General features: G+C 38.1%; 1 protein-coding gene across 1 annotated transcript in view; it reads left to right on the top strand.

Moving 5' to 3' along the window:
* AK9 (adenylate kinase 9) overlaps nucleotides 1–20,853 on the top strand; it is a 99,001-nt gene that overhangs the window by 59,755 nt on the left and 18,393 nt on the right. Inside the window, exons 21-30 of the mRNA XM_081093563.1 lie at nucleotides 474–554; nucleotides 1,044–1,247; nucleotides 1,602–1,723; nucleotides 6,525–6,737; nucleotides 8,562–8,822; nucleotides 10,115–10,239; nucleotides 12,269–12,488; nucleotides 12,948–13,013; nucleotides 18,356–18,559; nucleotides 18,923–19,141. Coding sequence (XP_080949689.1) covers nucleotides 474–554; nucleotides 1,044–1,247; nucleotides 1,602–1,723; nucleotides 6,525–6,737; nucleotides 8,562–8,822; nucleotides 10,115–10,239; nucleotides 12,269–12,488; nucleotides 12,948–13,013; nucleotides 18,356–18,559; nucleotides 18,923–19,141 — 1,715 coding nt within the window. The remainder of the gene's footprint in view (nucleotides 1–473; nucleotides 555–1,043; nucleotides 1,248–1,601; nucleotides 1,724–6,524; nucleotides 6,738–8,561; nucleotides 8,823–10,114; nucleotides 10,240–12,268; nucleotides 12,489–12,947; nucleotides 13,014–18,355; nucleotides 18,560–18,922; nucleotides 19,142–20,853) is intronic.

Below are 20,853 nucleotides of genomic sequence, written 5' to 3'. Positions count from 1 at the left end.
CAGACATCCATTAAATATGACACATCAAACATATTAGAGTTCTAATATCCACAAGTATCTCATAATTAGTATTTACTAATGTAACCGGTCTAAGGGATGATTTAGTTGTATTGCCTTTTATCTCCTTACTGTTTCTCTCAGGGAACTTCCTTTTGCTATTCTAAAGCCAGTCTCCCACTCCTTTTAGGGTCAGTTCTAGCTCATGTAGACATAACTGTTTTCAGTCAGAATTGTATGTCCCATGTGTCAGTTATCCTGGTCATGGTCCTTTAGTATATTTAAGAGTATTCTTCATTTTCTGCCTTATACTATTAGATATTGTATGTCATACTTTACCTAACAAGAACTATATTTTCAATTAGACATAGTATACACAATTTAAACTATGTTTAAAAATTTTCTTTGTGCCAAAACTTTCATAAAGAAACAATGTTTTAAAATTCAAACACTAACTATTAGTTTTCTTTCCTCAGAGTCTACTGAGGAAACTACAGTTGGAACAGAAATTCCAAAAGAATCCAAAGAGGGTCTGGAAATTACATTATCTCAAACAGGTTAGTTTATAAAATAAAAGTAGTTAGTGATAAAAGTGCTTTTCGTATTCTCCCACGAGGGTCTAGTAGTCCCTTATTTTAGGCATAGTACCAACTTCCTACTTATTTCTTTGTACATTATATGCCAGTTGTGATGTATTGTTTGATTTAGCTTATTACATCAGAAGTATATCTAGCCATCTAATAACACTGTTTTTTCATTAAATTTTATTTTATATATTTTATTATAGTTAAAGTTGCCATATGAAATACATAGTAATTATCCAAATAATTTTATTAATAGGTAATAATTCATCTACAGCCAATCCATGGAATGGAGCATAATTAAAATATGAATTTATAAATATACATTATTGCTGAGGACAATATGTGTATTTCTTTCATATGTTTTTAAAATAGTATAAAGTATAAATTATTTTGGCAATATGGGTCAAGATACCATGTTTGAAGCCGCTTTTTTTTTTTTTCTTTCCCTTAACCTTTATTCAGAAGTTGTACTACCTGAGTTTCCTGAAGACGCTTATCCTGATGTTCCTGAGATGGATCTACTTAAAGACGAGATGAAAAATTACGAGGCCAACTGGAAAAATCTGGAATTAATCATCAATGACTCTTTCTTTCCAATTTTCAAGTTGGAGATTGCTGGCCAGACTCCAGAGGAGCTATTTCAGAAAGCCGTGGAGACTATGGAAAGTAAGGGCTGTGATCCCACCATTGGCTGTCCAGAGCGGGTGATAGGAAAAGCACTGTGCAACTTTAAGGTCTCTCTCGATGGCCCATAAAGGAGAACATTCAGTAAACCTGGGGATGATGTTAAAATATTTAGCAGTTCTCATAGCACAGGCACATGCCAGTCAGAACGGCTGAGGCGCACAAACAGCACTGACCAAACTGGCCGGTTGTCCCTTTAAAAATGCTAAAGGCCAGTTTGCATACACATGTAAACTCAGAGCTCAGCCACTGCAATTAATTCTCCTAGTCTTTGACTACTGCAGTATGCGCTAATGTTATTATTCTTTCAGATCTTCCTTTTTTATTTTTTTACAGAACCTTTTCAGTATGTTGCGTGGGAGTTCAATATAGAAGATTATGAGGAAGAAACGGAAGACCTCCAGGCCGAAGCGGAGATTGATGAGGAGCTAGAGGAGGAGGAGGAGGAGGAGGAGGAGGTACGAGGCAGTGGGCCCTGCTCCCTCGGAGGCTGGGGAAGTCTTTCCTTTCCGCTCCAGCTCCTTCGCAGGGGTCACAGCACCGAAAGTGCGCGTGTCCAGACTGGTAGTTGGCGCTCTTGGGCCCCAGGAAAGCAAGCAGGCTTCCTCGGTTTTACACCTGAACGTTTTCGACGCACTTTGCCTCCACCCCAGCTTCCCTTGATCCCTGAAATGCCAGGGCTGCTTAGACAGTATGAAAAAATACGCCCATGAAAAAATAGAAGGGAAACCTTTTCCATTTTTTTCCATGGAAAAGCTATAGATATTAGAGAGAGAAATATTCTGTACGTTCAACAGAAGTGGGTGCTTTATATACAATACAGCAGTGGCATCTTTGAGGGGCTGCTTGCATGATACTAATGAGTGGTATTTTCAAACAGGAACAACTCATTTGCGGCCCCAGCCTACTCCCTGGTCACGAGAATTTTGATAACCATTCTCAATTGATAGCCACCTAATTCAGGCATCTATCAAATATAAAATAGGAAGTGATTTTTTTTTTAAATTTGGGGCTTTATGAAGGAAACAAAATGATGTAATAAGTTAGATAATCATACAGCTGTAATTAAGTTAAACCCAAATATATGTGTGTCAAACAACAAATGTCATGTGGTGTGATTCTGATAACGTTCAGCACTTTTGCACTAAGGAACTGCTGAGCCCTTCAGTCAGGGTGGCTAACAGGTGGTGGGCTTGTCCTGCCTGTACTGTGTTCAGGTTTTCTCCTTCAGTCGTCCTTCTGCCATTCTTCTGTATCCTGTTTTGTTTTGCAAGAGAATGTCTCTTTCTTGTGTCTGCAGACAATTCCCAAGCTGTCTATAATATTCAAAACTTGTATTTTTAGGTACGGTCTTCATTGAAAATAGTGTCCTTGCCTCACTTCCACTCTTCCTAATTTACCACAACACAAATCAGTTTTTCCTGTTGTAGTAGTTTCCTCAGGCTGCCATAAGAAAGTGCCACAAACTGGGAGGCTTAAAATAACAGAAATTAATTCTCTTATGGTCTCGAGGGAGAATTCTGAAATCCAGGTGTCAGAATGCTCCCTCTGAGGCTCTAGGGACAATCCTTCCTTTCCTCTTCCGTCCTCTGGTGGCTCCAGATAGCCCATAGCTTACGGCTGCTTGACTCCCCTCTCTGCCTCTGCCTGTGCATGATGGCCTTCTCCTCCTCTGCATCTTTTCCTTCTTTTAGAAGGACACTCGTCATGGGACTTAGGGGCCACCTGGTAATAAATTGTAAATATTATCTTGAGATCCTGAATTACATCTGCAAAGATGCTTTTTTCAAACAAGGCCAATATGGCTGCCAGGAGTTCTTAGAAATTTTGACCTAGGAGGCAAAAGAACACTCTATCCTGCCATCCACCTGGAAAATAGCAAGAAAGAACTTTGCTTCTCCCATCTCAGTCAGTTGCCTGACTAATCATAGTAACTAGAGGACTTAGTGTGTGAGTGAGCCAGCCTTGGTAACATGCCCACCCAGTGACTATGAAGTGGGGAGTTCCTGTGATTGTCTGGGCCACTTGAGTTCCTTGGAATTCGGAAGAAGCAGTCCTCCATGAGAAGAGGGAGAAAGGTTCTGTGTCTAGAAAAAGGAAGAAAGTTGTTATACAAACAGAAGCAAAAGATATACACATCATAAGAAAAATTCTGGGAAGATATGTACTAAAATCTCAGCAGTCTTTCTGGAGAAGATGGAGTAGAGGGCATTCAGGTTACCCTCTAGCTGAAAACAATGGAGAAACAAGATAAAATATATGAAACTGTTTTCAACACATGGCGTGACTCAGTGAAGCACAGTGGTCCTAGAGATGGGAACAAATGAGGGACACCCCACGGTTTCCCCACCTTATTGTCTGTAGGTCATGTGCCTTGTCCAGGCCATGGTCCAGGGAGGAGCACCTAGGCCAGTGATGGCGAACCTTTTGAGCTCGGCGTGTCAGCATTTTGAAAAACCCTAACTTAACTCTGGTGCCGTGTCACATATAGAAATTTTCTGATATTTGCAACCATAGTAAAACAAAGATTTATATTTTTGATATTTATTTTGTATATTTAAATGCCATTTAACAAAGAAAAATCAACCAAAAAAATGAGTTCGCGTGTCACCTCTGCCACACGTGTCATTGGTTCGCCATCACTGACCTAGGCAGAGACTTCCAGACTCCTTTATTGGAGGAGACAGGGCAGAGAATCCCAGGACACAAAGCAGTTAGAGTTCACAGGGAAAAGACCAGAAGAAAAGATGTGCACACAGGAAGAACTCCAGAGACCTGCAGAGCAGAGTACTGGTCAGCCCTTTGCCGGTTAGAAAACTATTGGAGAGGAGGAGAGGGCAAAGGAAGTACCAACTGATGAGATTAGAGGGACCAGTACTGAGATCTCAAACAAGGCCAGAAATAATGCCTGTTCCCACTAACCACTGGGTATTACTCAAAAGGGTCTAAGCCTCAGGGATGGGGATAATTAAACCTGGAATAGTGCACAGCAAAAAATAAATAAAAAAATAAAAGAAGAACTGCTGATACATGTAACAATCTGGATGAATCTCAAAATTATTATGCTAAGAGAAGCCAGACAAAAGAGAAAACATACTGTATGAGTACATTTGTATAACATTATAGAAAATGTAAACTAACTATAGTGAGAGAAAACACAGCAGTGCTTGCCTGGGAGTGGGGTGGGTAGGTGGCAAATAGGGTTAGAAAAGAGGCATGAACAATTATGGTCTTGATGAATATGTGGTGATGGTTTCAGAGATAAACACATATGTCAAAACTATCAAATAGCATACTTTAAATATGGACAGTGTTTTAATGGCATTTACACCTCATAAAGCTGTTAAAAGTATTAATGGTGGTTATAACCACCATTATCGCTAAATGATGGACATATAAGTAATTTTTATTTTTTAAATTAATTAATTCTTGCCTCTCCTCCATCTCTTCTTTTTTCTCCTTCCATAATACTTATTATTGGTTAGGTCTCTTGGATCTATCCTCCCAATATCTTATCTTTTTCCTCATATTTCTCTGAAATCAATAAAAATATATTTTTAAAATATATTTTTATTGATTTCATAGAGGAAGGGAGAGAGAGATAGAAACATCAGTGATGAGAGAGCCCACAACCCGGGCATGTGTCCTTGACCAGAATCAACCCAGGACCCTCAGTCTGCAAGCCAACACTCTATCCACTGAGCCAAGCTGGCTAGGGAGATATATATATACATATATATTATTTTTTTTTAAAGAGAGAACTCATGGACTTGGACAATAGTTTGGTGAAGGCAGCGGTGGTGATAGAGATGTAAGAGGGCAGAGAGGGGATAAATGACTTAAATTTTTTAAAGAAATATTACGAGTGTTAATATAGTATTGGAAGGAAAAGGAAAGGCCGAAGCCGGTTTGGCTCAGTGGATAGAGCGTCGGCCTGCGGACTGGGGGGTCCCAGGTTCGATTCCGGTCAAGGGCATGTACCTGGGTTGCGGGCACGTCCCCAGTGGGGGATGTGCAGGAGGCGGCTGATCGATGTTTCTCTCTCATCGATGTTTCTGGCTTTCTGTCTCTCTCCCTTCCTCTCTGTGAAAAATCAATAAAATATATTTAAAAAAAAAAAAAAAGGATAAGAGAAAATTTTTATTCTTTATGCACTGTGATGTGTTTTGGATAATTTTATAATAACCATGTATTTTATAATAGAAAATTACCTTTAATGTACTTCCATTGCTTTAAATAAATTGCAAGAATTCTTAAAGAACTTTACAGTTTCTTTATTTTTCATAAATAAAAATATGTTACATATTTCTAATTGTAATGAAATAAAATATTTTCAAATTATTCTCTTTTTTAATTGAATGTATTGACGTGATTACATATTCACTTAGTAGAAAACAGCAAATCCTGAAGCATCTCCCATCTGATTTTCAATGGGTAAGAATTTGTGACCCTGGCTCAGCTTTTACTTCTTAATTTTATTTTAGAAACTGATTCTGTACCTAGCACAACCTGGGATTTTTCATTATACCTATGTCTGTGGAGGGCTGGGGACATCCTGATTCTCAGTGCTACTTTATGTTCTTTATGAAAATAAAGAAGCTTGGCTCTTGCGAGTTTGGCTCAATGGATAGAGCATTGGCCTTCAGACTGTAGGGTTCCAGGTTTGATTCCGATCAAGGGCATGTACCTTGGTTGTGGGCACATCCCCAGGAAGGGGTGTGCAGGAGGCAGTTGATCGATGTTTCTAACTCTCTATCCCTCTCCCTACCTCTTTGTAAAAAATCAATAAAATATTTTGGGGAAAAAAAGTAAAGAAGCTTGAGATGTGAGCTTAGAGGGATATAAGAAACTGATTTTTTGCCAAAACTGGTTTGGCTCAGTGGATAGAGCGTCGGCCTGCGGACTGAAAGGTCCCAGGTTCGATTCCAGTCAAGGGCATGTACCTGGGTTGCGGGCACATCCCCAGTAGGAGATGTGCTGGAGGCAGCTGATCGATGTTTCTAACTCTCTATCTCTCTCCCTTCCTCTCTGTAAAAAATCAATAAAATATATTTAAAAAAATAAAAATTAAAAAAAAAGAAACTGATTTTTTAATTAATTCATTAAGTGGCCAGTATAAGAACTGGCCTTTACAAATTGTTTTAAATAGGTATTGTTATGGTTTAAATACTATTCAAGAGACATTTTTAAGTTCCCCCTTTAGTATTGCATCAAAATACTTTTTAAAAATATTCTCCAAATGTTAAATAATATTTCTAGAATGAAGACAGAATGAAAGAGAAGAAAAGACATTTGGGAGACACAAAGCACTTTTGTCCAGTAGTTCTCAAAGAAAACTTCGTCCTACAACCAGGCAACACAGAGGAAGCAGCTAAATATCGAGAAAAGGTCTACTACTTTTCAAGTCCCGAGGCTAGAGAAAAATTTATGGAGCGTCCTCAGGAGTACGTGGCTCACCATGAACCATTAAAGGTGAAAACTACATTATTCTTATCCTCATGATTGCTCCTGTTACCTTTTTAGGGACTTATTATATCCACCATTTTATTTGGTAGTGAAGTTCCCCATCTGATATAGCAATATAGTGAAAACATCTAAGTTCCAAGAACAACTTTTTGGACTATAACCCAAAATAATGATCAGTTTTGATTTCTACTGTAATGCCGTGTGTCAAACCAGTACTTAATAGCTGTCTCTCTAGCTGAAACAAAAAGACACAGCTGAATTTATTGCTTATAAATCTGTTGAATTTATTGTATTCCTTAACCGGTTAGTCTCTCTGAGCAGAGCAGTCTGCTGATCATAAGACAGGATTCGGGCAAGTATGGGATTCAGAGGTTCGTGGCCTTCAATGGGTTGACATCCTCTGTGGAAGGGTGATTACTCAGGTGAGACTGCTGTTAATCTGGTTCCACCCAGAGGCATGATTATAGGGGCAAATTCATGCCCGATTGCTTGACTCTCAAGAGCAGGGACGACCCTGATTCAAAAGATGGCAAAAGAGTGTTCCGAAAGGTGAGTGGTCCTTGTCGGTTAAACTGTTTTAAACTGGTTTAAGTAGCTATAGAACAATCAATCTTTTCCTAAGTTTGTAGGGACATTTTTATCCTTACTTATTTCCCACTTTGGAACAATTTTCTACATTCTTTAAAAAGTATTTTATTAAAGTGCCCAGCTGGCTTGTCTCAGTGGTTGAGCATCAGCCTATGAAAGTGGAGGTCATGGGTGGGGGCACATGCTGGGGTTGTGGGCTCTGTCCCCAGTAGGGGGTGTGTGGGGGGCAGCCAATCGATGATTCTTTCTCATCATTGATGTTTCTATCTCTCTCTTCCTCTCCTTTCCTCTCTGAAATCAATAAAAATATTTTAAAGTATTTAAATATTTAAATTAAATATTTAAGTATTTAAAAATATTTTAAAGTATTAAAGCCAAACACAAAAGAACAAGTACTGTACAATTCGACTTATACAAGATACCTAGAATAAATTTATAGGGACAGAAAATAAGAGTGGTTGCCCCAGGCTGGGAAAAGGGGAGAGTAGAAGTTGCTGTTTGATGGGTACAGAGTTCCAGTTTTGGGTTAATAAAAAAGTTCTGGAGAGAGATAGTGGTGATGGGTGCACAACATTATGAATATACATAATGCCACTGAATTTACAATTAAAATGGTCAAAATGGTAAGTTTTATGTTATGTATATTTTAACGCAATAATAAAAGAACACATTGTGGCAATATTTTATTCATTTTTAAAAACAAAGCACACACATAGTAACACCAGCTCTAAACAAGTCTTCATATATAGTATGAAGTGTATATAGTATTTATATATACTTATATATATTTATATATATATATATAGTGTATATAGTATTTATAATATTTTTCTCTTAATGTTATATCATAGAAAGTTTTTGTATTTCTATAGAGCTCATAATGGTTTGACATATCATTTTAATATAATTTGTTAGACTTTTTATCATGCTAAAAATGTATCTTTCCATTCGTTGTAAATTAAAACTTAAAAAAAACCCCAAACTAATTCTATTTTACTAAATGCCTTTTGGCACAAGATATCAAAATAGTCTTATGATTGTTAATGCTCCCTAAAAACTACCATTGATGTAATGCATCATGTCAATTGATCTCCTAATGTCAAAACAGCCCTGAATTAGTTAAGTGATAATTCAGTCTTAGGGAAGGCAGTTAATTAGCCTCTTTTTTTTTAAATAACTCAAAACTTTCTTTCCTTTATTCTCCCTTACCCCACATCTCCCTGACCCATCCCCCTGTGGCAGGCTCCTCCATTAAGAATATGCCTTCTGGGTCCCCATGGCTCTGGCAAAACTATCTGCGGAAGACAGTTAGCAGAAAACTTGGGCATCTTTCACATTCAGTTTGAAGAATTTCTACAAGAAAAAATGATGCTCAAAACTGAAAAGAAAGTTGGACCTGAATTTGACGAAGAGGCTGAGGAAGAACAACTTGCAAAACAAGAACTTGAAGAGCTTGCAACTGAGGCCAATGTCACACTTGAGAAAGAATATGCAAATAAGCCGGTAGTAACATTATAACTCTCTTCGCAGATAGGTAGTTGTGTGTGCTGGTATTACTTTTGGAACGTAGGCTATAAGGGGTATAAAACTCTATAAAGTTTCCAAGAAAAAGAAAAATATTAGCCCATAAAAGTCATTTAAGAGGCATCCTCCCCAGGTTAGATACAAATCTTACTGCTAATCTATAATTAGCAGTGAGGGACCCCCACCCACCCCAGGGCACGAATTTTCGTGCACCCGGCCTCAAGTCTATAATACAAAATTACTGTTTCGCATGACTCCAAGAAAAACCAGAAACACTTTCCCTAACAAGGCTGTTGTATAGCATTAATTTGGGGCTACGTTATTTGATATATCTGAACTAGACTCTAAGGCTTTTTATTATTGTGTTCTCTGTATTTTTGCTTTGTCATAGATATAGATAGATAGATAGATAGATAGATAGATAGATAGATAGATAGATAGATAGATATAGATACATAGATATGTATATTTTTAGAGAGAGAGAGAGGAAGGGAGAGGGAACAAGAGAGAAAAACATCGATGTGAGAGCAAAACATCAATCAGCTGCCTCTTGCACACCCCCCACTGGGGATTGACCTGAGGCCTGGGCTTGTGCACTGACCAGGAATAGAACCGGCAGGCAACCTTTCAGAGCGCAGGACGATGCCCAACCAACTGAACCATACCAGACAGGACTCTGTTTTTGTCATCATGTATCATAAAAATCTGCCCCAGTGCCAATAGGAATCTCAAAATATTAATTTCTCATGATGCCTCATAAGAAAGTTTGTATGGCGCTCCTAGGTGGTTTCTATCTAGGGTTGTAATTCTAACTCACTTTTTAACCATTTCCGATATAGCAAGACCCTTTTCTTCTCAAAGGACCCACTGTAATTGGATCCAGGTACAGACTGTATTTCAGATGACTCCCTGCTAGCCCATCCTTCAATCAGGATCTACTTTTAGTAACTATAAGATAGATGACAAAAATCAGTTATAGATTGAACAAGGTTTTAGCAAAAAGTGATGAGACAGATATCCAGAGGTCATGTATGAAAATCAGTTATGCTAATCGCTAGTAGCTCCTCTTAGCTACAGTAGATATAATTTAATATTTAAAACCATATAAGATATTGGTTTAAAGAAAAAAGCATAAATATTAAAAGGTTTAAAAGCAACAATATAAAAAAATGTCCTGAGAAAAACAGGTGTCATCTTAATCAACTATGTAATAGAGTATTGTTTATTAATATAGTTCTGAATTTGTTTTGTTTTCTGATTTTTGTGTTCAGCCTCCAGAAGTGCAATTTACAGAAGAAGAAGAAGCAATCAGATTATATTTAATGGAAAATGAACCATTGCCTCCCGAAATTCTAGAAAACATTCTTTCTGAGTGGTGGCATAAAGAACCAATACGGTATCTTAATTTATATAGGATTATACATTGATTGACTTTTATTTGCCTTATTCTCAAAACTCTAAAACAGTGATGGCGAACCTTTGAGCTGGGCGTGTCAGCATTTTGAAAACCCCTAACTTAACTCCGGTGCCGTGTCACATATAGAAATTTTCTGATATTTGCAACCATAGTAAAACAAAGATTTATATTTTTGATATTTATTTTATATATTTAAATGCCATTTAACAAAGAAAAATCAACCAAAAAAATGAGTTCGCGTGTCACCTCTGACACGCGTGTCATAGGTTCGCCATCACTGCTCTAAAACGTAATACAACATAAATTTTAAAATGTTCTTCTTTACTCTCATGTAAATTAGTGATTCTATACATTAAAAACATCTGGGATATTATTATTTTATATATTTATTTTTATTGATTTCAAAGAGGAAGGGAGAGGGATGGAGAGATAGAAACATCAATGATGAGAATCATTCATTGGCTGCCTCTTGCCCCCTACTGGGAGTTGAGCCTGCAACCCGGGCATGTGCCCTTGACCAGAATCAAACCTGGGAACCTTCAGTCCCCAGGCCGACGTTCTGTCACTGAGCCAAACTGGCTAGGGCTGGGAAATTATTTATAAAATACTGATACCAGGCCCCAACCCAAAATAACTGAATCAAAATCTTTGGGAGTGTAGCCATTTTTATGGAAATTTGCCCGTTTAATTAAGGATAGAAAACATTTTATTTTATTTATTTTTTTAAATATATTTTATTGATTTTTTACAGAGAGGAAGGGAGAGAGATAGAGAGCTAGAAACATCGATGAGAGAGAAACATCGATCAGCTGCCTCCTGCACATCCCCTACTGGGGATATGCCCGCAACCCAGGTACATGCCCTTGACCGGAATCGAACCTGGGACCTCTCAGTCCGCAGGCCGACGCTCTATCCACTGAGCCAAACCGGTTTCGGTGGAATAGAAAACATTTTAAATGCCAGTTAAGGGCTGAAACTGTCAAATGTTAATGAAAGCTCTGTTCATATTAAGAAAACATATCTAAATATAAATATTTAAACAAACCAAATTTTAGGTAAGCATAATAAACTTTCATTCACAAGGGTACCAATATTGACTTTCTCAATTAAGCAAGGCCAAGTTCTCAAAGCCTAATTATTTGTTTCGTGTATGTGCGTGTATGTGTGTGTGTGTGTGTGTGTGTGTGTGTGTGTGTTTAAATATATTTTTATTGATTTCAGAAAGTAAGGGAGAGGGAGAGATAGAAACATCAATGATGAGAGGGAATCATTAACCGGCTGCCTCCTGTACGCAACCCGGGCATGTGCTCTTGACTGGAATCAAACCTGGGACCTTTCAGTCCGCAGGGCAATGCTCTATCCACTAAGCCAAAACAGCTAGGGTAAAGTCTGATTGTTTTATAGTTAACTTCACAATGAACATGTGTTAGCATTCTCGTTATTTTCATGATTCTTCAAGTTTCATCATACTTAAACAAGTTTGATAAGCCTATTTGGTTATAATCATCTTAATATATATAAGCCAGGGTACATACATACATAATTGTCATGAGTTACAAGGGGACCCAGGGAAGGAAGTATGAATTGTCTCATGAAAGGAAGCATCATTAAAAGAAAAACTACTGAAGGGTGGCTTCCCACTAAAGGTCAGCTGGTCAGACCTACCTCTTTATAAAGGGTAACAAGTTCCTTAGGCTGGGCATTCCTCCCAGGAAGAGCATTTATTTTCTCTTAATTTTCATCAAATATTAAGACTATTTATAATTAAAGAGAACTTATCTACATTATAAATATAAGAATGAAATATAATTTTAATTTAATTCAATACATTTGAGAAAAGACACATCATGTTTATGCAAGTAGAAATATTAAAAGAACTAAGAGAGATTACTTTTTAGACTACTCATTGCACATCTTATAGGAAATTGAGATTTATCAATACTTTTTTCATTTTTAAACTAATATTTATAATGTAATATTTAAAATAAATTATGCAATTCATGCCTAGTTCCACAGGTTTTATATTAGAGGGTTTCCCACGATATCCTGATGAGGCCCAGCTTCTAGGGGAGCATGGATTTTTCCCAGATGCTGCTTTTTTAATACAAGTTGATGATCAAGATGTTTGTGATCGGCTCCTGCCTCCCCAAATTGAAAAGTGGAAACTGAAACAGAAGAAGAAATTAGAAAGGAAAATGCTCATTAAAGAAATGAAGGCAAAAATCAGGGTATGTATCTCGTAAAACTTTTTTTTTTTTATTGCTTAAAGTAATACAAAGGGTATTACATATGTGTCCATTTTATCCCCCCGCCCTAGACAGTCCCCCAGCCTCCTCTATCCCCCAGTGTCTTATGTCCATTGGTTATGCTTATATGCATGCATACAAGTCCTTTAGTTGATCTCTTACCCCCCTACCTCCTGCCCCCCAACCCTCCCCGGCCTTCCCGCTGCAGTCGTAAAACAGTTTTAGAGTAAATTTTTTCTGTGTCCTATATTATAATCCTATATAATAAAAGGGTAATATGCAAATTGACCCTAACAGCAGAACGACCACGCAACCAAGTCACTATGAGGCGCATTAATCACCTCTCGGTCCCTTTCCCTTGCCGGCAGGCTCTGATCGCCTGATGTGGGCTCATTAGTTTCCATTATTCATTACAATTTTTTAATGTCTGTTTTTTTATAGGATGATATGATTGCTAAAAGAAGGGCTGAACTTATAGCAGAGAAAGAGAAAAGAAGGAAAGAGGAGGTAAGTAAAACATTTTTTTTAAAAAGCAGGACAGCCATTGTGTGTACGTGTCAACAGTATAAAATAAAAAGAGGCATTAAAAAGTACTGAAAGAAATAGAGTTTATGTGCAAGTAGTGAGATTATATATCATTTTAAATTTTTAGAGAAAGAGGGAGAGGGAGAGAGAGAGAAACATCAATGATGAGAGAATCATTGGTTGGCTGCCTCCTGCACGCCCCACATGGAGGATCGAGTTTGCAACCGGGCATGTTCCCTGACCAGGAATCAAACCGTGACCTCCTGGTTCATAGATGGATGCTCAACCACTGAGCAACTCCAGCCAGTCTCATTTTTATTTTTTTTATACCTTTTGTTATTCCATGACTGTTTACAATGACCTCTTATTATTTTTGAAATCAGAAAAAAAAATGAAAGAAAACCACTAGAAATGGTTGAGTAATCTAATGTAAAATATAACACTGCTTTAAACTATGCTTCTTTTGGAGTTTTAGTTTTGCTTTCTCACTTCCAGCCATGCCATAGGAGATGGGCTGGAGTTTGGGATTGAGGTCCAGACAGGGAGCCTGGGAAGCTGCTGCAACTAAAATATAGATTATCTTGCGATAAAGGATGCAACAGGGCAGAGCCAAGTGAACCCTGGGTCATGTTCTGTGCAGCGTGCTCAGTACAGCTCCTCTCCATCTGCTGATTTTTTTAAAAAACATAAACCTTGAAGACTATGGATTTTTTTGTTTAGAGAGGAGCTATTCCCAAATTGACCTTGCTGACCCAAATGCTACAGCCAAACTAGTTCAGAGGAGGTGTAACTAGACCAGCTAGTTCTGTAAAGGACCCAAAGGTCATTATACAGTCAACTTACAAGTAAACCTGGTAACCAAGGCAAACAATAAGATAGTCTCTGCTTCCTTCCATTTTTTTCTGGTTTAAAGCACTCTTGTATCATCTTTTCAAGGCTGACTCTTCTGTAATCTGATTTCCATCTACATAAAAATTTAACTCAACAAAAGAGGAAAAACAGAAAATAGGGCTGGCTACACATGCCACCATATGTCACCCTGGTGTGGACATGCTCGAAGACTCCTGATACCATCCAACTGTAACTGTGGGTCAAAACATTGCAGAAGAGGGGGCGGAAGAATTATTTCTTTGTCCGAAGTATTTACAACCAAAAGTTGATCTTAAACTATTAGACGGAGAAAGTTATGGCACCATCTAAGAAACAAGAGCCCCCTTCTTTTGTTTTGATCTTCATTCATGCAGTCAGTTCATCAGTAACCTTAATGGAGCACTTACCACCTGCCTGATGCTATTTTAGCACTGGACAATCAACCCTGAACAGAATTTACAAAGTCTCTGGCCTAATGTCCATTCCCTGAACAAACATGTTCTGAAATTCTACTCTGTCAAATGAGTCATGCTAATGTTTAGGATAAAAAAGACAGGCACCCTGCCCAGCTGGTGTGGCTCAGTGGTTGAGCATCCACCCATGAACCAGGAGGTCACAGTTGATTCCCTGGTCAGGGCCCATGTCCAGGTTGTAGGCTCTATCCGCACTGGGGGACATATAGGAAAGAGGCAGCCAATCAATGCATCATTAGTGTTTCTATCTCTCTCTTCCTCTCCCTTCCTCTCTGAAATAAATAAAAAACATATGTAAGCCCTAGCTGGTTTGGCTCAGTGGATAGAGAACGTCAGCCTGCAGACTGAAGGGTCCCAGGTTCAATTCTGGTAAAGGGCACATGCCTGGGTTGTGGGCCTGTTCCCTAATAGGGGGCATGCAAGGGGCAGCCAATCAATGATTCTTTCTTATCAATGATGTTTCTATCTCTCTCTCCCTTTCCCTTCCTCTCTGAAATCAATAAAAATATTTTTAAATATATATTTAAAACACACACACACACACAGACATCCTAACCTGGGACCAACTACAGTTAACTACCTCTAGCCCTTGGGAGTCCTTAGTAGTCCCCTTAAGAATCACCTCAGATGCCTCAGGCATATTAATTACCAAAGGATTACAGACTTTGGGATGGAATTGATCTAAACTGGGATAATCTCTACAGTTCTTTCTGAATTTGTTCATTGATGGCTACCCAGTGCCTAACATAATGCTGACACATAGCAGGCACTAAACTTACAGTTGTTTTGTTGCTATTGTATAACATTGAGCATTATTTAATCTCTCTGAGCCTAGGTTTTTTTCATTAGAAAATGGGAAAATTGCCCTACCAGCATGGCTCAGTGGTTGAGTGTCGACCTATGAACCAGGCTGTGGGCTTGATCTCAGTGTGGGGTGTGCAATGGGCAGCCAATCAATGATTTTCTCATCATTGATGTTTCTGTCTCTTTCTCCCTCTCCCTACCTCTCTGAAATCAATAAAAATTATTTTTAAAAAGAGAAAATGGGAAAATTTAATAATACCTAGTTTCCCTAATTAATGGTGCTTTAACTTACCTTCTTTGCTAGTCTTCAGTTACATTTTCTTTTCCCTAAGAGAATTAGTTTCCAGGATACATTTTATAAATTCATAAATCTTATAAATTTTCTTAATTTATAACTTTCCCATTTGTTAATATTATAATGTGAAGTTTCTTAATATTTTCATTCTAAGATTCACTATTCCATCTTATAAATTAAATAGGTTTTTGTAAGTTAACTCTCCTGAGACTTAATCGATATATTTTGCCTAAGTGACTGAACGACAGGTCGCTATGGCGCGCACTGACCACCAGGGGGCAGGCGCTCAATGCAGGAGCTGCCCCCTGGTGGTCAGTGCTCACTCCCACAGCCAACCTCCCCCGGCAATCCAACCTCCTGTGGTCCCTCTCTTTACTGCCTGTCTTTTTAGCAGCAAATAAAACATGTTAGCATTAGAAATAGCTTCAGTCTCAAGGTGACTGCAGGCATTAAATTCGTAGGAAAATGTTGCCTTCGTGTGGAACTTTAGTCTCCAATTGTGACTAAAGAATATTTTATAAGCCAACCTTCATCTCGAGATTTACATTGCGTCTCTCCCACCTCCTCAGAGGCTTTCCCTCTGCTCTTACTCCTCGCTGCGTAGTCTTGTCTCTCTTCCTGTCCACTGGCTCCTTCTCTGGTGCCTGTGTCCCTTCTAATTTATAAAATGTAGAGCAGTCACAGGCAGAAGAAAGATAGGCAGAGCCAGGACAGGTAGCCGGGCAGCACATAAGCATAATTGTGCTTATGTGAGTAGTTAATAGAGAGATACATACCCAAGTACTCAGGTGAGCACAAGTTCATCTGAAACTAAAATGTCCCCAGCTGGTAGTGTGGGCTCATCCCACCCCACTTCCAATGATCCGTAGAAAATAGAAGCTCAGGATTAAAAATTGTTGAAGTATAAGAAGAAGAGAAAAGTAGCAAGAGACCAAGTGGTTTCAAAGTTCTAATAAAAAAAAAAAGAACCAGAACTGAGAAACACTATCCCATTGCCAAGCTCCTTTTGTAATGAGAGGAGGGAGTGTAGACAGAACAGGAATGGGCCCTTATCCTCTCATCTTCCTCCCTGCACCTTACAGTTCAAATCCCAGCTCCAGACACCTTTTAAAGGCACCAGGGTCTAACCCAGCATGTCAAACTCGCAGCTCCCTGGCCGCATGCAGCCCACAATGAATATTTTTGCAGCCCAGCCAACATAACCGTATGTTTTAATAAAAACTTAAAAATTAAAAAATTAAAATTTTAATAAAAATTTCGTAAATTGCTCTAGCCAGTTTTGCTCAGTGGATAGAGTGTCAGCTCCCCAGGTTCGATTCCGGTCAAGGGCACATGCCCAGGTTGTGGACTCGCTCTCCAGTGGGTAGCATGCAGGAGGCAGCTGATCAATGATTCTCTCTCATCATTGATGTTTCTCTCTCTCTTTCCCTCGCCCTTCTTCTCTGAAATCAATAAAAATATATTTTTTTTAAATTTCGTAACTTAATTTTTACAACATCCTGTTATACATAATTATTAATAACGAACTACAACGTTCACTAATGACTGATTACTATAATCGTGTTGCATTCATTTCCCTACGCACCTTACACACAGGTGCACCATTTCTCTCCCCTAATACTAGCAGCGAATATTTTAGCAGCCGACTGCCACGTCATTAGTCTTGGACTGACTTGTTTGCTGTGCACAACAGGAAATATTTCGCTTTCGGAGAACAAGAAAATAGGTTTATTTGCGTTATGCTTATTAATTTGTGCAGTTATTCAGTGTCTGGTAAGTTAATGTTCAAGAAAAATGCTAATTTTTATTAAAATGTTCTATTATTTTATGTTAACAACTACTCATTTATTTCAGCTCTTTGTTTTCAGCACGTCTCTATCAAAATAAACCTACATTTCTATGAAAATTGAAGCTTTTGCTTTTTGTGGCCCACATGAACTTAAGCCTTGTTTATTTGGCCCATGTGAGCCTTTGAGTTTGACATGCTTGGTCTAATCAGTTAGAAAGACTAGGAAATATCAAGCTACTCAGAAGACTGCAGGCAAGAGGTGAGAGAGCAAACAGTGGAGTGAGAGCAGAAAGGATGAGCATTATTTCAGATGACAGTCCTTGGAAACCGGGTGTGCAGAGATGGAGTGTAAGAAGTCAGAATAACTTTCAGGTTTCCAGCTGGGAGGCAGTGTTTAATTGAGACAGGGAATGCTTCTTGGAGAAGAGTTTGGAGGCAGTGCAAAAGGATCAATATTATGAGGCTCAACAGTATGCCAACTGAACTATAGCACTTAAAGCCTATACAACACCACCTCGTATCAATATTCTGTCACTCTTTAATAATCACTTATGTATTATCTTGTTTCCTCAGATAGGCTATTAGTACAGTGCTTTATGCAAAGTAACAACCATAGCTACAACAGCAATAATAGCTATCATTTGCATGCCTACTATGTGCCAGACACTCTCCTAAGGACTTTACATGTATTAACTTTAATGTCCACAACAGCCTCGTGAGGTGGGTCATTTTATTATTCCTATCTTACAGTTGAGGAAACTGATCTTGTCCAAACTAACACAAATAGTGAGTGCTTTAGACTCTATGGATCGCATTAAATATTTTTACTGAAGACCATCAAAAATATACCATTCTGACAACCATACACAAAAATAGCACTTAATATCTTGTCAAATGTATTTCTTTATGGGATCTATGGTGTCAGAGTCTTAAAGGTATTACATTTCTGGGTGCCAGACATTTAAAGTTTTACTATGTTATGAGATGGATGTTGCTATGCCACACCAGCTGAAACCCAGCTATTACAGAATATTCCAGTGAGCGGTGTCACTTCTCACACACGTTTAGTAAAAGTGACTATTTCCTCCCTTAGCTTGCTAGAGAAGATGAAGAAATGAGTGACGAAGAGACAGAAGATGATGATGATATTGACAATATCCTTGAGGAAGAATTTCCAAAAGAGGAGGAAGTGATGAGCGAGGAAGAAGAAGAACCGGAAGCTGATGCGATTGAGCGCCTGAGAGGTGACCTGTTAGACAAATTTGAAACAGATACACGTTATTTACAAGGAATACAGGTTATTAATTTTTCTTCATTCTTCATAATTCGTAAAGTGACGTTTGAGCATGAAACAAAAGAAATTTGGTTTATGCCTTAGTTTCTTTTGAACATTTCTAAAGAAATGTCTATTTTAGGGCCATATTTCCTTTTGCCAGCACTACTTAGAATTATGAAAACAAGTTAATTTATTTTCTTAATAAGGGCAACATGGGAGCCACAGGGTCAAAGGTTCTAGCTGCCAACATGCAGTCACACAGAAGCTGAAAAGTATTTGTGCTCTCAACTCGTGTAGACAGCCACCAGCAATGTCTGTCTGCCACTGAACGCTATCAGCCTTCTTCCCACTAAAAATATTTGGCTTTATGCTTTTTCTCATCAGGATGAATTTGAAAAGTCTTTGATACCACTAATTGTCATTAATGGAGCTCGGAAAATCCACATTGTACAATATTTATTGAATAAAAAACTGAAACCACTGGTGGAAAATCGGGCAAGCATTTTTGAGAAGTGTTATCCAATATCATCACGCCTTGCCCAGAAACTGCTCAGCTTTACCTATAAATATATTAGCACATTCGGCTATTGGGACCCTGTAAAGGTAATGTCAGGAATGTGATGTCTGAAAGCCATGTTCTTTTATTTTATTTCTTAAAGTATTTCTCTAAGAAGACAGTGGATAATTTAAACAATTGTAAGCATTGTACAGCATTCTTTTTCTTTTTAATCCTCACCCAAGGATATATTTTTATTTATTTTAGAGAAAAATGAAGGGAGAGGGAGAGAGGCAAACATTGATGTGAGAGAGAAATATTGATTGGTTGCCTCCTGCAGACACACCAACTGGGGATCGAACAGACAATAGTATGGTGAAGGCCTCGGAGGGGAGGATGCAGAGTAGAAGGGGTCAGTGGGGTTGGGGGGGGGGGACTTCTGTAATAGTTTCAACAATAAAGATAAATTTTAAAAAATAAAAGCTCAAGGACAACCAGAGATTCAACCCACAACCTGGGTATGTGCCCTGACCGAGAATTGAACCTATGACCTTTCAGTGCATGGGAGGAACTACACTCCAACCAACTGAGCCACACCAGCCAGGGTCAGAATTCTTAAGGAGTAATAAATATATGTAGTTATTTTGCCTTTCTATAGTGGGAAAAATAGTTGAAAGGTTTAATTTCTTTTATTTCTGTAGAACTAACCCAATTCCAGCTTGGTTTTAACTTTGCAGCAGAAGATGGTAGTGGGAATATTTGAAAACTAAACATCTAGAGCTGAATTCTGATACTAATTTGCTATCTAACTTTAGACAAATCATTTAACCTCTTTGAGTCTGTTTCCTCGCCTGTAAGATAGAAGAATAATGTCACCAGACCACTGTGATCAACTGTAAGAGTATAAAGTCCTATGGAAAGTGTGAGACACAATACAAAATGAGCCATTGGTGTTCATAACAAAATTATTTCCAAGTACTTTGTTTTTATGCAGTGTGTACAAATAGATTTAATCCAATTGGAACTCAATAACTTCAATTGTGGCATTTTTTTATTTTAATTTTTTTTCAGTTACAGTTGACATTCAATATTATATTAGTTTCAGGTGTACAGCATAATGGTTAGACATTTATGTAACTTTCTATGAAGTGATTCCCCCAATAAGTCTGGTACCCACCTGACACCCTACAGTTATTTCAGTATTACTGACTGTGTTCCCTATGCTGTCATTTACATCCCTGTGATTACTTTGTAACTGCCAATTTGTATTTCTTAATCCCTTCATCTTTTTCACCCAGCTCCCCAACTACTCCCCTCCCATCTAGCAACTATCAGTTTGTTCTCTATGAGTTTGTTTCTGTTTTGTTTGTTCAATATTTTGTTTTTTAGATTCTATATATAAGTGTAATCATATGGTCTTTCTCTGTCTGACTTATTTCACTTAGCATAATACCCTCTAACTCACAAATGGTAAGTTTTCAATAATTTTAACAGCCACATAGTATTTCACTGTGTATATGTGCCACATCTTCTTTATCTAGTCATCTATTGACGAGCACTTTGATAAATGTTAGGAAGTGGAATTTCTGGGTCATAGGTAGTTCTATTTTTAATTTTTTGAGGAATCTCCATACTGTTTATCATAGTGGCTGCACCAATTTGCAATCCTACCAACAGTGCACAGGAGTTCCTTTTCTCCACATCCTTGCCAGCATTTGTTATTTGATGACTTATTGATTATAGTCAGGATGGTTTTCAACATATATTAATCAAGAACATGCCAATTCTAGTTCCTGGGAATAAAATAGTGAACGAAAAA

This window comes from Myotis nattereri (assembly GCF_964212035.1).
Source record: "Myotis nattereri genome assembly, chromosome: 6".
Classification (NCBI taxonomy): domain Eukaryota; kingdom Metazoa; phylum Chordata; class Mammalia; order Chiroptera; family Vespertilionidae; genus Myotis; species Myotis nattereri.
This window is presented reverse-complemented; position numbering and strand designations above follow the sequence as displayed.